This window comes from Nerophis lumbriciformis, linkage group LG19 (assembly GCF_033978685.3).
Source record: "Nerophis lumbriciformis linkage group LG19, RoL_Nlum_v2.1, whole genome shotgun sequence".
NCBI lineage: Eukaryota > Metazoa > Chordata > Actinopteri > Syngnathiformes > Syngnathidae > Nerophis > Nerophis lumbriciformis.
Genome location: NC_084566.2, coordinates 42236625 through 42254124, shown reverse-complemented (window position 1 = coordinate 42254124; position 17500 = coordinate 42236625). Strand labels below are relative to the sequence as shown.

Below are 17500 nucleotides of genomic sequence, written 5' to 3'. Positions count from 1 at the left end.
AATGGCATTATTGTTTTTTATTTGAACAAAAAAATGTAAGGTACATATGTTTATTATTGTAATTTAGTCCTTAAATAAAATAGTGAACATACTAGACAACTTGTCTTTTAGTAGTAAGTAAACAAACAAGGACGTATTTACTGAGTTTATAAACATAATATGAATTAAAAAAACAAAATAAATGTTTTTAATGTAAAAAACAATCGATGTAATCATAGTAGTATCGACTAGATACATTATTGTACTTGGTATCATTACAGTGGATGTCAGGTGTAGATCCACCCATGGCGTTTGTTTACATTGTGACGCCGGTGAGCTATTGTATCCTCCTACGGTGTGTAGTGAAGCATGTTCAGCTATTCCTCGTCCTCCAGTGATAATAATACTTGTAAGAAACTTAATTTGTCGCCATGGAGGCCATGATTAGTGATTTAGAAGTAGCTAAAACACTGCCGAAACAATAAAAGAGCTCATACTTTGCAAGAAAGCTGAGCAACTATTCAAGCAAGTGGTCAAATATGAGATGGATCTGATCTTCCTCTCTTCTTCTAGGCCCCCAACTTGGAATCGAGGGAGCTGTGGAAGGGTTTCCTCTACTCGGTCACAGACGTAAACATCCTTTTTTCCCCCCGCTTATGACGACATGTGCAGTGTGTGTGTTTGTGTGTTGTGTGACTTTAAGACCGCCTCTTCACTCCCGTCCCACCACAGCTCAACGTTCCCTCCAGCCTCACCTTGCTGCCTGGCCAGCTGCAGATGCTGAAGGAGGTGGTGGACAAGGAACGCTCCAGGAGGAGAAGTCGTACTCCAACACGAGCACCACCTTCGCCTCTCTCGGTCCCTCTAGTGGGAGAGATACCCCCGTAAGTCCACCCTTTTTCTATCCCTCTAGTAGGATAACGCCCCCCGTAAGTCCACCCTTTTTCTGTCCCTCTAGTGGGAGAGATACCCCCGTAAGTCCACCCTTTTTCTATCCCTCTAGTAGGATAACGCCCCCCGTAAGTCCACCCTTTTTTCTGTCCCTCTAGTAGGAGAGATCTCCCCGTAAGTACACCCTTTTTTTTTTCTGTCCCTCTAGTGGGAGAGATCCCCCCCGTAAGTCCGCCCTTTTTTCTGTCCCTCTAGTAGGAGAGATCCCCCGTAAGTCCGGCCTTTTTTCTGTTCCTCTAGTAGGAGAGATCATCCCGTAAGTCCGCCCTTTTTTCTGTCCCTCTAGTAGGAGAGAACCCCCCGTAAGTCCACCCTTTTTCTATCCCTCTTGTAGGAGAGATCCACCCTTTTTTCTGTCCCTCTAGTAGGAGAGATCCCCCGTAAGTCCGCCCTTTTTCTTTCCGTCTAGTAGGAGAGGTCCGCCCTTTTTTCTGTCCCTCTAGTAGGAGAGTTCCCCCGTAAGTCCTCCCTTTTTCTGTCCCTCTAGTAGGAGAGATCCCTCCGTAAGTCCGCCCTGTTTTCTGTCCCTCTAGTAGGAGAGATCCCCCGTAAGTCCGGCCTTTTTTCTGTTCCTCTAGTAGGAGAGATCATCCCGTAAGTCCGCCCTTTTTTCTGTCCCTCTAGTAGGAGAGAACCCCCCGTAAGTCCACCCTTTTTCTATCCCTCTTGTAGGAGAGATCCACCCTTTTTTCTGTCCCTCTAGTAGGAGAGAGCCCCCGTAAGTCCGCCCTTTTTCTTTCCGTCTAGTAGGAGAGGTCCGCCCTTTTTTCTGTCCCTCTAGTAGGAGAGTTCCCCCCGTAAGTCCTCCCTTTTTCTGTCCCTCTAGTTGGAGAGCTCCCCCGTAAGTCCGCCCTTTTTTCTGGCCCTCTAGTAAGAGAGAGACCCCGTTAGTCCGCCCTTTTTTCTGTCCCTCTAGTAGGAGAGATCCCTCCGTAAGTCCGCCCTGTTTTCTGTCCCTCTAGTAGTAGAGATCCCTCCGTAAGTCTGCCCTTTTTTCTGTCCCTCTAGTAGGAGAGATCCCTCCGTAAGTCCGCCCTGTTTTCTGTCCCTCTAGTAGTAGAGATCCCTCCGTAAGTCTGCCCTTTTTTCTGTCCCTCTAGTAGAGAGAGAGTCCGCCCTTTTTTCTGTCCCTCTAGTAGAAGAGATCCCCCCGTAAGTCCACCCTTTTTTCTGTCCCTCTAGTAGGAGAGATCCCCTCCCGTATGTCCGCCCTTTTTTCTGTCCCTCTAGTAGGAGAATCCCCCCGTTAGTCCGCCCTTTTTTCTGTCCCTCTAGTAGGAGAGATCCCTCCATAAGTCTGCCCTTTTTTCTGTCCCTCTAGTAGAGAGAGATAACCCCCGTAAGTCCGCCCTTTTTTCTGTCCCTCTAGTAGGAGATCCCCACCCCGTAAGTTCCCCCTTTTTTCTGTCCCTCTAGTAGGAGAGATCCCCTCCCGTAAGTCCGCCCTTTTTCTGTCCCTCTAGTAGGAGAGAACCCCCCTTTTTTCTGTCCCTCTAGTAGGAGAGATCCCCTCCCATAAGTCCGCCCCTTTTCTGTCCCTCTAGTAGGACAGAACCCCCCTTTTTTCTGTCCCTCTAGTAGGAGAGATTTCCTCCCATAAGTCCACCCTTTTTCTGTCCCTCTAGTAGGACAGAACCCCCCTTTTTTCTGTCCCTCTAGTAGGAGAGATCTCCCCGTAAGTCTGGCCTTTTTTCTGTCCCTCTAGTAGGAGTGACCCCCCCGTAAGTCTGGTCTTTTTTCTGTCCCTCTAGTAAGAGAGACCCCCCCGTAAGCCCGCACTTTTTCTGTCCCTCTAGTAGAAGAGATCGCCCCGTAAGTCCACCCTTTTTTCTGTCCCTCTAGTGGGAGAGATCCCCCCCATAAGTCTGCCCTTTTTTCTGTCCCTCTAGTAGGAGATCCCCCCCCCGTAAGTCCGCCCTTTTTTTTGGTCCTTCTAGTAGGAGAGATCCCCTCCCATATGTCCGCCCTTTTTCTGTCCCTCTAGTAGGAGAGATCTCCTCCCATAAGTCCGCCCTTTTTCTGTCCCTTTAGTAGGACAGAACCCCCCTTTTTTCTGTCCCTCTAGTAGGAGAGAACCCCCGTAAGCCCGCCCTTTTTTTCTGTCCCTCTATTAGGAGAGAGCCCCCCTGTAAGTCCGCCCTTTTTTCTGTCCCTCTAGTAGGAGAGCCCCCCCGTTAGGCCGCCCTTTTTTCTGTCCCTCTAGTAGGAGAGATCCCTCCGTAAGTCTGCCCTTTTTTCTGTCCCTCTAGTAGAGAGAGATAACCCCCATAAGTCCGCCCTTTTTTCTGTCCCTCTAGTAGGAGAGATCCCCGTAAGTCCGCCCTTTTTTCTGTCCCTCTAGTAGGAGAGATCCCCTCCCGTATGTCCGCCCTTTTTCTGTCCCTCTAGTAGAAGAGACCCCCCCCCTGTTTTCTGTCCCTCTAGTAGGAGAGATCCCCTCCCGTAAGTCCGCCCTTTTTCTGTCCCTCTAGTAGGACAGAATCCCCCTTTTTTCTGTCCCTCTAGTAGGAGAGACCCCCCCCCCCGTAAGTCCGCCCTTGTTTCTGTCCCTCTAGTAGGGAAGAACCCCCGTAAATCCGCCCTTTTTTCTGTCCTTCTAGTAGGAGAGATCCCCTCCTGTAAGTCCGCCCTTTTTTCTGTCCCTCTAGTAGGAGAGATCACCCCGTAAGTCCGCCCTTTTTCTTTCCCTCTAGTAGGAGAGACCCCCCCGTAAGTCCGCCCTTTTTTCTGTCCCTCTAGTAGGAGAGATCACCCCGTAAGTCCGCCCTTTTTTCTGTCCCTCTAGTAGGAGACATCCCTCCGTAAGTCCGCCCTTTTTTCTGTCCCTCTAGTAGGAGAGATCCCTCCGTAAAACCGCCCTTTTTTCTGTCCCTCTAGTTGGAGAGTTCCCCCCGTAAATCCGCCCTTTTTTCCGTCCCTCTAGTTGGAGAGATCCCCCCCTGTAAGTCCGCCCTTTTTTCTGTCCCTCTAGTAGGACAGATCCCCTCCCGTAAGTCCGCCCTTTTTCTGTCCCTCTAGTAGGACAGAACCCCCCTTTTTTCTGTCCCTCTAGTAGGAGACCCCCCCCGTAAGTCCGCTCTTTTTCTGTCCCTCTAGTAGGAAAGAACCCCCGTAAATCCGCCCTTATTTCTGTCCCTCTAGTTGGAGAGATCCGTCCATAAGTCCGCCTTTTTTTCTGTCCCTCCAGTAGGAGAGATCCCCTCCCGTAAGTTCGCCCTTTTTCTGTCCCTCTAATAGGAGAGAACCCCCCTTTTTCTGTCCCTCTAGTAGGAAAGATCCCCCCCTAAGTCCGCCCTTGTTTCTGTCCCTCTAGTAGGAAAGAATGCCCGTAAATCCGCCCTTGTTTCTGTCCCTCTAGTAGGAAAGATACCCCCTAAGCCCGCCCTTGTTTCTGTCCCTCTAGTAGGAGAGAAACCCCGTAAATCCACCCCTTTTTCTGTCCCTCTAGTAGGAAAGATCCCCCCCTAAGTCCGCCCTTGTTTCTGTCCCTCTAGTAGGAAAGATCCCCTGTAAATCCACCCTTTTTTCTGTCCCTCTAGTAGGAGAGAATCCCCCTATGTCCGCCCTTGTTTCTGTCCCTCTAGTAGGAAAGATCCCCCGTAAACTCGCCCTTTTTTCTGTCCCTCTAGTAGGAGAGGTCCCCCCCTTTTTTCCACCCCCTAGTTGGAAAGGTCCCCCCGTAAGTCCGCCATTTTTTTCTGTCCCTCTAGTAGGAGAGGTCCCCCCGTAAGTCCGCCCTTTTTTCTGTCCCTCTAGTAGGAGAGGTCCCCCCCGTAAGACCGCCCTTGTTTTTGAACTAAACCCCACTCAGTCTAATTAAGTTAGTATTAGGAACTTCAGTGTTGGTAAACTCATGAAGTATTTCATCAGATTGTACCCACCTACCTGATGTCAGTATGCTAGTATTACCATGTCTATGAAGGTTCTCATTCATCAGGTCTTTGTAGTCTCAGGTCTTTGTAGTCTCAAGGCATTCTAGTCTCAGGTCATTGTAGTTTCAGGGCGTCCAATCGATCAAAACTAGACTGTTTGTCTTAGAAGATGTTTCACCTCTCATTCGAGTAGACTTCATCACTTCATCTTCTTAGACTTAGATTGGTCAGAACTAGTCTTAGACTTAGGATGGTCCGATCCAGTCTTTGACTCAGATTGGTCAGATCTAGTCTTTGACTCAGATTGGTCACATCTAGTCTGAGACTGAGATTGGTCAGATCTAGTCTTAGACTCTGATTGGTCAGATCCAGTCTTTGACTCAGATTGGTCAGATCTAGTCTTAGACTCTGATTGGTCACATCTAGTCTTAGACTCTGATTGGTCAGATCTAGTCTTAGACTCTGATTGGTCACATCTAGTCTTAGACTCTGATTGGTCAGATCTAGTCTTAGACTTAGATTGGTCACATCTAGTCTTAGACTCTGATTGGTCACATCTAGTCTTAGACTTAGGATGGTCAGATCCAGTCTTAGACTCAGATTGGTCAGATCCAGTCTTTGACTCAGATTGGTCAGATCTTGTCTTTGACTCAGATTGGTCAGATCTAGTCTTAGACTCAGATTGGTCAGATCTAGTCTTAGACTCAGATTGGTCACATCTAGTCTGAGACTTGGATTGGTCACATCTAATCTGAGATTTAGATTGGTCACATCTAGTCTGAGACTGAGATTGGTCACATCTAGTCTGAGACTGAGATTGGTCACATCTAGTCTGAGACTGAGATTGGTCACATCTAGTCTTAGACTTGGATTGGTCACATCTAATCTGAGATTTAGATTGGTCACATCTAGTCTGAGACTGAGATTGGTCACATGTAGTCTGAGACTCTGATTGGTCACATCTAGTCTGAGACTCTGATTGGTCACATCTAGTCTGAGACTTAGATTGGTCACATCTAGTCTGAGACTTAGATTGGTCACATCTAGTCTGAGACTTAGATTGGTCACATCTAGTCTGAGATTTAGATTGGTCACATATAGTCTGAGACTTAGATTGGTCACATCTAGTCTGAGACTTAGATCGGTCACATCTAGTCTGAGACTTAGATCGGTCACATCTAGTCTGAGACTTAGATCGGTCACATCTAGTCTGAGACTTAGATTGGTCACATCTAGTCTTATACTTAGGTTGCTGAGATCTAGTCTTATACTTAGGTTGCTCAGATCTAGTCTTAGACTTAAATTGCTCAGATACTCCAAAAAACCTGGGCAAGGATGGTTTCGCCCTATGGTAGTGAGAAAAACAACTGTTTTGATGCAAACAAACAATCCTAATTGTCAAAACCAAGGACAGTGGTTGAAGTGTATTGAGGTATTGTGTGGCAGAACCATGGCTGTGGATCCACTACTACTGTACCAGTCCAAAATAGTCAGAACCCCCCATGTTAGCATTCCATTCAGTTGTAAACAAATTACATTCTGGTCACCTTCTGTGAGCAGAATGTTTCTAAGTCCTGTTATTTGTTGGAAGCTAAATTGCAGAGTCTTTTAGGACCGGTTGAAAGGACAGTGTTGTATGTGGGAGACAGGTGGTTCCGCAGACCACCTCCTCTGTCCAGGGATGGTTTTTCAACCTTGACATAAACAATGGCCGTGTTTATTGACACACTCGGGTGGGGGTGTGGCCGCAGGTGTTTTCGCCCCGTGTCCCGAACAGAGGCCGAAGTCCTCCTGGAGAGACACCCGGACTGTGGCAACATGCTGCTGCGACCTGGACGGGATGGATGCTCCCTGGCCGTCACCACTCGACAGGACCTAAACGGGTAGGGACGTCTGCTGTGCAAATTAACCACGACGACGACAACTCTGCTTTTCAAATTAAGAGCATTGGAACAACAACATGGCTTCTGTGCTCCGTCAGGTCCGTGTTCAGACATTACCGAGTAACACAGAGGGACCAAGGGGGCTACGTGATTGATGTCGAAAATCCGGTAAGTTCAACTTGTTCCTTACAACATTTCTGGTGGAATTGTTCATTCCTTGCAGCTGTAAGGGATAACATTAGTCTTTATTGAATGGGTTTTATGGGAAGACGTCTTTATTTAGTCAGACATGAACACTTTAACTTCCATCCATCCATTTTTCTACCGCTTGTAGAAAATAGAGAATATACAGTATATACATTTTCAGGACTTATGCAGATCCCAAATACAGATCAGCAGGTACCAGAAGGTAAGAAAAGTTGCATAATATTGCGAAACAAACCACCAGATAATACGTTATACCTTATACACACACCATAATAATACACCTATGTTGAAGCACAGTACGTCTGACTATGGTAGCCGTAATGCTCCGACAATCCATCAAGCGGTGTGGCTTCATAGCTTACCAAAGTCGAACTAAAACATTTTGATAGATTTTTGAGCGCCGCGTGTAATGTTCTATATTTTCAATGGAACATATAAAATGTTGGTGTTGTTTACTTGAGTCATATTGCAGTCTACACGTATCTCTTATGTGTGACTGCCATCTACTGGTCACACTTATCATTACACCAGGTACCAAATAAAATAGTTTCGAGGTCGGTAAGCATAACCAAAATGATTCCCGGACATTAGGCGACTTAGATTGGTCACATCTAGTCCGAGATTTAGATTGGTCACATCTAGTCCGAGATTTAGATTGGTCACATCTAGTCCGAGACTTAGATTGGTCACATCTAGTCCGAGACTTAGATTGGTCACATCTAGTCCGAGACTTAGATTCGTCACATCTCGTCCGAGATTTAGATTACTTTTTTGTGTTTAGAAATATTAGATTACTTTTTTTTCTTTTCTTAAACACATTTTTATTTATTTTTTTAACGACGAAAAATGAAGGATTTTTTAATACAGTAAATGAAATATTTTATGATTTAAAATAATGAGTACATCATATTGTTTTGGTTTTTTGAGATTTAAAAAAGTTTTTTTTTTTTCTTCTTTTACATTTTTTCATAGTTATAACAGTGAGAAACAATGAGAAACCTCGGAGGGGACCGCAGATGTGGGGACCCCCTGGGCGACCGATGCAATGGATGTGGAGTGGATCTAGTTAATAATGTGAGAGTCCAGTCCATAGTGGATCTAACATAATATTGTGAGAGTCCAGTCCATAGTGGATCTAACATAATAGTGAGAGTACAGTCCATAGTGGATCTAACATAATAGTGTGAGAGTCCAGTCCACAGTGGATCTAACATAATAGTGAGAGTCCAGTCCATAGTGGATCTAACATAATAGTGTGAGAGTCCAGTCCATAGTGGATCTAACATAATAGTGAGAGTCCAGTCCATAGTGGATCTAACATAATAGTGTGAGTACAGTCCATAGTGGATCTAACATAATAGTGAGAGTCCAGTCCATAGTAGATCTAACATAATAGTGAGAGTCCAGTCCATAGTGGATCTAACATAATAGTGAGAGTCCAGTCCATAGTGGATCTAGTTAATAGTGTGAGAGTCCAGTCCATAGTGGATCTAACATAATAGTGTGAGAGTCCAGTCCATAGTGGATCTAACATAATAGTGTGAGAGTCCAGTCCATAGTGGATCTAACATAATAGTGTGAGAGTCCAGTCCATAGTGGATCTAACATAATAGTGTGAGAGTCCAGTCCATAGTGGATCTAACATAATAGTGTGAGAGTCCAGTCCATAGTGGATCTAACATAATAGTGAGAGTCCAGTCCATAGTGGATCTAACATAATAGTGAGAGTCCAGTCCATAGTGGATCTAACATAATAGTGAGAGTCCAGTCCATAGTGGATCTAACATAATAGTGAGAGTCCAGTCCATAGTGTATCTAACATAATAGTGTGAGAGTCCAGTCCATAGTAGATCTAACATAATAGTGAGAGTCCAGTCCATAGTGGATCTAACATAATAGTGAGAGTCCAGTCCATAGTGGATCTAGTTAATAGTGTGAGAGTCCAGTCCATAGTGGATCTAACATAATAGTGTGAGAGTCCAGTCCATAGTGGATCTAACATAATAGTGTGAGAGTCCAGTCCATAGTGGATCTAACATAATAGTGTGAGAGTCCAGTCCATAGTGGATCTAGTTAATGGTGTGAGAGTCCAGTCCATAGTGGATCTAACATAATAGTGTGAGAGTCCAGTTCATAGTGGATCTAACATAATAGTGTAAGAGTCAAGTTCATAGTGTAACTAACATAATAGTGAGAGTCCAGTCCATAGTGGATCTAACATAATAGTGAGAATCCAGTCCATAGTGGATCTAACATAATAGTGAGAGTCCAGTCCATAGTGGATCTAACATAATAGTGAGAGTCCAGTCCATAGTGGATCTAACATAATAGTGAGAGTCCAGTCCATAGTGGATCTAACATAATAGTGAGAGTCCAGTCCATAGTGGGGCCAGCAGGGGATCCTTTAGCATGGGGACAAGTCGGGGCGCAGAGACGTCACTGACTGATGTACAGAGGACTGGTCCACCCTGTGTCCTGACTTGGAACAGCTAGCACGTCATCTGTGGTCACCTGACAACCTCTCCACGCAGGACAAGGGGCAGAGCGGAAAAGAGAGACGGCAGATCAACTTGTCTAAAAAGGGGGGGTCTATTTAAAGGCTAGTGTATACAAATGAGAAACCTATCTATTCAATGGAAAAACAATGCAGAAGTTGTAAATGTTTTGTTACACAGTTTGAATAGTAACACTGTGTGGGGATATTTAATGGGGTGTTTCATTGGCGCGTACCGCTGTTAGAATAATTGTTTCTAAATTATCACAAAAACTTTGTGTTACATTGAGGGTCTGGTGAGAAGACAAAAGCTGTCTTTGAAACCTACCAAGAGTAAGGCTCGTAAAACTCCACTGTGTAGGGGGAAAGCAAGATGGTGTGTTCTTTCATGTTTGGTAATCAACAGAAAGATATTGTTCTAACCCAAGGACTTCAAAGCGGAGAGAAGACAGGATCTGCCCAATTTCCAGACGACCTCTTTTTGAACCTTCTTTTTGAACTGGTTTACGAACGTCTTTTTGAACTATTTTATAGACCTCTTTTGGAACTATTTTACAAACTCTTTTTGAACTGACCTTTTCTGTGAACTTTTTGCGACCTTTGTCCTTTGGAAACAGCGGTGGCCATGTGGTCGGGGAGGGTCCAAAATAAAAGGAGGCGTGCAATCTTTTGGCCGAGCGTGCTGAGATACTGTACAAGGGTACAGTGTACAGACGACTCTCCTCAACATTGAGTCCAAATTGAATTCTGTCTCTGTTCAATTCTTTGCCTCTTGTCTTGTTTAATAGATGTCATCAGTGTTTGAACGTGACAACTGCTGAGAATCAGTGCGATGAAGCTTTTTTTTTTCCCGGGCTTCTGCAGATCCCCTGCGCAACGCTTCACGATGTCATTGACGCCTTGGTGGAGAAGACCGCCGGAACTCTTCAGCCTTTCCTCCTGGAGGAGCCTTATGAGGAGAACATCAGTAAGTACACGCCAGTGACGTGCAGTCACTAGAGGCGCCTCACCTGCCATCATGGAAAGAAAAAAAATGTAAAAAGAAAAAAAAAAATAATTAAATTGTTATATGTATCCAGTGATTATACTATAAAGTTATTTTCCATTTAACTTCACCAGTTTTAGATTATTTTTATTCAAAATCGCTGAATTTTCACATTTGCCGTTCAAATACTGAGAAGAGACGGTGCGGTGAACAGCAGCCAGTTGAGGCACGACACTCAGTGCCTCAACATGGACGGACTCGGCTAACTGCTGGCCTGCTGTGCAGTGAGACCGTATTGCTATATGAATTATATTATACATTTCCATAGTTTAGTTAGCTGAGGTATATAATGTACAGTGTATTTTGTCAACAACTGTATGTGTGTAACGTATTTCTTGTGCTGAGCGATCATAAAACGGCTGCAAAAGACGCACTGGCTGAGGCTCGCCTCCTGCACCCCCGCCGTAGAATTGTTATATCAACTAAAGCCCACACTTAAACTTTCCACGTGCAAGATTGAATCTATTTAAAAAAGTTATTTCATAAGAAGCCAAAAAGTGCAAAAACAATAATGTTCGTGTTGGAGGAGTTGTGAATGACTGCAGGGACACAACATTAGGTACACCTGCAGACTGCAGGTGTATCTAATTCACAACTCCTCCAACACGAACATTATTGTTTTTGCACTTTTTGGCTTCTTATTACCGTATTTTCCGCACCATAAGGCGCCCTGGGTTATAAGCCGCGCCTTCAATGAACGGCATATTTCAAAACTTTGTCCACCTATAAGACGCCCCGTGTTATAAGCCGCATCTAACTGCGCTAAAGGAATGTCAAAAAAACAGTCAAATAGGTCAGTCAAACTTTAATAATATATTAAAAACCAGCGTGATGTGGGCGCGCATGGAGTCGTATATCAACATGGACGGAGCTGCGTGAAAAAAGCCACCCGGCCTCTTCGCGTAAACTTACCTTAACCACTCGCTCATCTTTTCTTCATCCATCCCTTCGAGTTAGCTTTTATGATGACGCCGGCTGGAAAGGTCTCTTTTGGCAAGGTCTTCCTTTTGAATATCACCATGGGTGGAAGTTTCTGGCCATTAGCATGGCAAGCTAGAACCACAGTGAAGGATGACTTCTCATTCCCTGTGGTGCGAATATTCACCGTACGTGCTCCCGTTGTATCCACAGTGCGGTTCACAGGAATATCAAAAGTCAGTGGAACCTCGTCCATGTTGATAATGTTCTCTGGCCGGATCTTTTTTTCAGCTATCTTGTTTTTACAATATGCACGGAAAGTAGCCAGCTTTTCTTGAAAGTCTTTAGGCAGTTGCTGTGAAATAGTAGTCCGTGTGCGGATGGAGAGATTGCGTCTTTTCATGAACCGGAAACCTGTCGCTTAGTAGGAGCCATTTTGTGGTCTTTACAGATGTAAACACACAAAGGAAATGAAACGTAATATCCGCGCGCTTCTTCTTCTTCTACGCGGGTGGGTGGTTGCTTACAGTAGAAGAAGAAGCGCTTCCTCTTCTATGGGGGCGGGTGCTTACCTTGGCGGTTGCTTGCGTAGAAGAAGAAGCACTTCCTCTTCTACGGGGAAAAAAGATGGCGGCTGTTTACCGTAGTTGCGAGACCGAAACTTTATGAAAATGAATCTTAATATCAATCCATATATAAAGCGCACCGGGTTATAAGGCGCACTGTCAGCTTTTGAGAAAATTTGTGGTTTTTAGGTGCGCCTTATAGTGCGGAAAATACGGTAAATAACTTTTGTAACCTATTTTCATGGGCTTTCCTCTTTGTGATGTTAAGTTCCTGTTATGCGCTGTTATACAGTATATGCCTTGAGCTCTTATTTTGAAGGCGCTAAGAGCGGAAGTGATGTCACGTTGCGGAGGTTTTTGAAAGAAGGTAAATAAAGTGGTCCTCGTGTAAACTGGAGCCTCCGTGTTTGTTATTTTGTAGTTTCATACAGTATAGGCGACATTTATAAACCCTCGGTTACACTTTTTTAAATAGATTCAATCTTGCACGTGGAAAGTTGAAGTGAGGGCTTTAGTTGCGGCGCATGGACTTCATTTCTAAGTAAAGGTAAGACCATAATAACGTTTTTTTTTAATTAAATGTGCTTTTTTGTGTGCTACAGTTTGTATGTGTAAAGTTAAAGTTAAGTTAAAGTAGCAATGATTGTCACACACACACTAGGTGTAATGAAATGTGTCCTCTGCATTTGACCCATCCCCTTGATCACCCCCTGGGAGGTGAGGGGAGCAGTGGGCAGCAGCGGCGCCGCGCCCGGGAATAATTTTTGGTGATTTAACCCCCAATTCCAAGCCTTGATGCTGAGTGCCAAGCAGGGAAGAATGCTGGTATGAGCTTTTAAACATAACCCGTTAACTCAGCGTTTCTCAAAGTGTGGGGCGCGCCCCACTGGTGGGGAATAGAGACATGACAGGTGGGGCGCGAGGAACGGGAGGAAATTTCACTTTAAATTTTTTTTTAAATTATTATATTTTTAGATTATTTTTTTTACTATGCTTTCATTTTCTATACACACTGTAAATCACTTTGTGATTCTGTCTGTGAAATCCGCTATATAAATAAATGGAAATTACCGGTACTTATTTTTATTGTAGGCTTTATATTTCTCGGTAGGAGCGAAAGTTTGACAGACATAGCAACAGTAACTAATGGGGGCGGGGCTAAGCGGAACAAACTTTCGCGCGGATGGGTAGCAGGCTAATGTGTGGATCACAATTACACAAATATATACATTTGTGACTCACACCTCAAAGGTCGTCGAGCCAGAGCCAGCGCCTGCAGAGAAACAAAAATCTGACGGGCACGCACTGTGTCATTCACCGGGAAGCACTCGCGTCAAGGCAGCTCAGCCCTGAACTCAATGAGGTTTTAACAGATGTTGTGAGCGCGGTAAATTTGATCAAAACACGACCACTGAAAGTGCGACTGTTCTCTGCACTGTGTGAGGAAATGGGAGCTGATCATACAGCCGTGCTGTTTCACAGTGAAGCAAGGTGGCTCTCCCGGGGCAAAGTGCTGTCACTTGCTCTGTCTTGCCAAATGCATAGCTCCTCCTTTTTTTTTTTGCAAAGATTGCAAAGTGGCACTTTTATTGTATTTATTATTGAACTTGATGCAAGTTATTTGATATATTATTGAACTTGATGCAAGTTATAACACTTTTTTTGATTTATTATTGAACTTGATGCCAGTTATAACACTTTTGTTTTATTTATTATTGAACTTGATGCAAGTTATAACACTTTTTTTGATTTATTATTGAACTTGATGCAAGTTATAACACTTTTTTTGATTTATTATTGAACTTGATGCAAGTTATTGGATTTATTATTGAACTTGATGCAAGTTATAACACTTTTTTTGATTTATTATTGAACGTGATGCAAGTTATAACACTTTTTTTTATTATCGAACTTGATGCAAGTTATAACACTTTTTTTGATTTATTATTGAACTTGATGCCAGTTATAACACTTTTGTTTTATTTATTATTGAACTTGATGCAAGTTATAACACTTTTTTTGATTTATTATTGAACTTGATGCAAGTTATAACACTTTTTTTGATTTATTATTGAACTTGATGCAAGTTATTGGATTTATTATTGAACTTGATGCAAGTTATAACACTTTTTTTGATTTATTATTGAACGTGATGCAAGTTATAACACTTTTTTTTATTATTGAACTTGATGCAAGTTATAACACTTTTTTTGATTTATTATTGAACTTGATGCAAGTTATAACACTTTTATTTGATTTATTATTGAACTTGATGCAAGTTATAACACTTTTTTGATTTATTACTGAACGTGATGCAAGTTATAACACTTTTTTGGATTTATTATTGAACTTGATAACAGTTTTTTTTATTTATTATTGAACGTGATGCAAGTTATAACACTTTTTTTGATTTGTTATTGAACTTGATGCAAGTTATAACACTTTTTTTTATTATTGAACTTGATGCAAGTTATAACACTTTTATTTGATTTATTATTGAACTTGATGCAAGTTATAACACTTTTTTTGATTTATTATTGAACTTGATGCAAGTTATAACACTTTTTTGGATTTATTATTGAACTTGATGCAAGTTATAACACTTTTTTTGATTTATTATTGAACGTGATGCAAGTTATAACACTTTTTTGGATTTATTATTGAACTTGATGCAAGTTATAACACCTTTGTTTTATTTATTATTGAACTTGATGGAAGTTATTTTATTTATTATTGAACTTGATGCAAGTTATACCACAGCTGCACAGTTATTTTATTTATTATCGAACTTAATGTTATTTTATGTTATTGAGTTCGAATGTATACAACTTGATGTTCAATAAATTTGAAAATGTTAAAGCTTGGCATTAGCGCTCTGTTGGGGCGATGGGGGCATGTGGGGCTTGAAAACTCCCCCTTGTCCAAAGTGGGGGATGACAAAAAAAAAGTTTGAGAACCACTGCGTTAACTGCTGCCAATCAAATGGTGAATAAGATACTCTTTAGGGTTCATATGTTTGTAAATCTGACTGTGATGAAGTCAGTGCCTTCACTGGTACACGCCTGGCGCCGTTACGTCCCGCTCGCCATTTTTCAGCCTGGTTTTGCGTCCTCAGCCTACGTCTCCGCCAACGACGAGAACGGGGAGAGGATCCTCCACACCGCGCCCGCCAGCCCCCTGCCCAGAGCGCCGGCGCTGCCCCCCAAGCAAGGTGCGCTTCTTTCGGTTACGCAACATCCACGCAGACTTCTCAAACGTCTCGCCTTCCGCAGATCGCTGGCCCGGCAGCCCCCCGCCCCGGTCCCCCGCCCCGGACCGCCGGATCCTGACTTCGCCCGTGCCTGCCTCGCCCACCAACCCCATGAGACGTCTCATCCTGTCCCCTTCCCCTCTTGCACAAAGTGAGGGCCCGCCGTCGCCTTTGGCTCTTTGTTCAACTCTGACCCCTTTACTTCCTAACCCCCCGCAGGCCTCAACGAGGAGCTGAAAATGAAGCTGGAGAAGAGACGAGCCAGCCAGGAGTGACATGGGGACCACTCCCCTTCTCACCTTCTCACCTTCTCACCTTCTCACCGCAGCTAGGTATATTTCTCCTGTGCCTTGTAAGGTAAACGTACAAAACCCCAAAAGTGGCGAAGTTGTCACCTTGTGTAAATGGTAAATAAAAAGAGAATACAACAAATCCTTTTCAACTTATATTCAATTGAATAGACTGCAAAGACCCCGCTACACCAAAAGGGACAAGCGGTAGAAAATGGATGGATGGATGGACAAAATATTTAACGTTTGAACTGGAAAACTTTATTTTTTGCAAATATTAGCTCATTTGGAATTGGATGCCTGCGACATGTTTCAAAAAAAGCTGGCACGAGTGGCAAAAAAGACTGAGAATTGAGGAATGCTCATCAAAGACTTATTTGGAACATCCCACAGGTGAACAGGCAAATTGGGAACAGGTGGGTGCCATGATTGGGTATAAAAGCAGCTTCCGTGAAATGCTCGGTCATTCACAAACAAGGACGGGGGCGAGGGTCACCACTTTGTCGACAAACGCCTGAGCAAATGGTTTAAGAACGACATTTCTCCACCAAGCTATTGCAAGGAATTTAGGGATTTCACCATCTACGCTCCGTAATATCATCAAAAGGTTCAGATAATCTGGAGAAAGGTTGAAAACCAACATTGAATGCCCGTGACATTCGATCCCTCAGGCGGTACCGCATCGGCGTGTAAAGGATATCACCACACGGGCTCGGGAACACTTCAGAAAACCACTGTCAGTAACCACAGTTGGTCGCTACATCTGTAAGCGCAAGTTGCAACTCTACTATGCAAAGCCGTTTATCAACAACACCCAGAAACGCTACCATCTAAGATGAATTGATGTAAAGTGGAAAAGTGTTCACATTTCAAATTGTGAACACATCAAAAAGCGACATGGGCGTGTAAAGGATATCACCACACGGGCTCGGGAACACTTCAGAAAACCACTGTCAGTAACCACAGTTGGTCGCTACATCTGTAAGCGCAAGTTGCAACTCTACTATGCAAAGCCGTTTATCAACAACACCCAGAAACGCTACCATCTAAGATGAACCGATGTAAAGTGGAAAAGTGTTCACATTTCAAATTGTGAACACATCAAAAAGCGACATGGGCGTGTAAAGGATATCACCACACGGGCTTGGGAACACTTCAGAAAACCACTGTCAGTAACCACAGTTGGTCGCTACATCTGTAAGCGCAAGTTGCAACTCTACTATGCAAAGCCGTTTATCAACAACACCCAGAAACGCTACCATCTAAGATGAACCGATGTAAAGTGGAAAAGTGTTCACATTTCAAATTGTGAACACATCAAAAAGCGACATGGGCGTGTAAAGGATATCACCACACGGGCTCGGGAACACCTCAGAAAACCACTGTCAGTAACCACAGTTGGTCGCTACATCTGTAAGCGCAAGTTGCAACTCTACTATGCAAAGCCGTTTATCAACAACACCCAGAAACGCTACCATCTAAGATGAACTGAAGTGGAAAAGTGTTCACATTTCAAATTGTTTTCGGAAACTCTGGACGTGGCGTCCTCCCGAACAAGGAGGAATGGAACCATCTAGGCGCATAGTGTAAAAGGCATCATGTGTGATGGTATGGGGGGTGTATTAGTGCCCAAGACATGGGTAACTTACACATCTGTGAAGGCGCCATTAATGCTGAAAAGGTACATACAGCTTTTGTAGCAACATATGTTGCCATCCGAGCAACGTTGTCATGGACGCCCCTGCTTATTTCAGCAAGACGACGCCAAGCCACGTGTTACAACAGCGTGGCTTTGTAGTAAAAGAGCGCGGGTACTAGACTGGCCTGCCTGTAGTCCGGACATTGACAATATGAAGGCTAAAATAGCAGAAGGAACAACTTAAGCTGTACATCAAGCAAGAATGGGGAAAGAATTCCACTTCAAAAATGTGTCTCCTCAGTTCCCAAACCTTTACTGAGTGTTGTTAAAAGGAAAGGCCATGGAACACACTGGTAAAAATGCCCTTTTTTGCATTGTGTTGCTGCCATTAAATTCTAAGTTCATG

General features: G+C 43.7%; 2 protein-coding genes across 2 annotated transcripts in view; both read left to right on the top strand.

The window, feature by feature from the left end:
• The window catches only part of stap2a (signal transducing adaptor family member 2a), a 20985-nt gene extending 4846 nt beyond the window's left edge, over window positions 1–16139 (top strand). Inside the window, exons 4-11 of the mRNA XM_061978738.2 lie at window positions 553–609; window positions 712–863; window positions 6554–6685; window positions 6784–6853; window positions 10251–10353; window positions 15031–15126; window positions 15188–15316; window positions 15385–16139. Coding sequence (XP_061834722.1) covers window positions 553–609; window positions 712–863; window positions 6554–6685; window positions 6784–6853; window positions 10251–10353; window positions 15031–15126; window positions 15188–15316; window positions 15385–15440 — 795 coding nt within the window. The 3' untranslated portion in view covers window positions 15441–16139. The remainder of the gene's footprint in view (window positions 1–552; window positions 610–711; window positions 864–6553; window positions 6686–6783; window positions 6854–10250; window positions 10354–15030; window positions 15127–15187; window positions 15317–15384) is intronic.
• sema4e (semaphorin 4e) overlaps window positions 15466–17500 on the top strand; it is a 65947-nt gene continuing 63912 nt past the window's right edge. The window contains exon 1 of the mRNA XM_072915248.1: window positions 15466–15497. The gene's annotated coding sequence lies outside the window, so the exon portion shown is untranslated. The remainder of the gene's footprint in view (window positions 15498–17500) is intronic.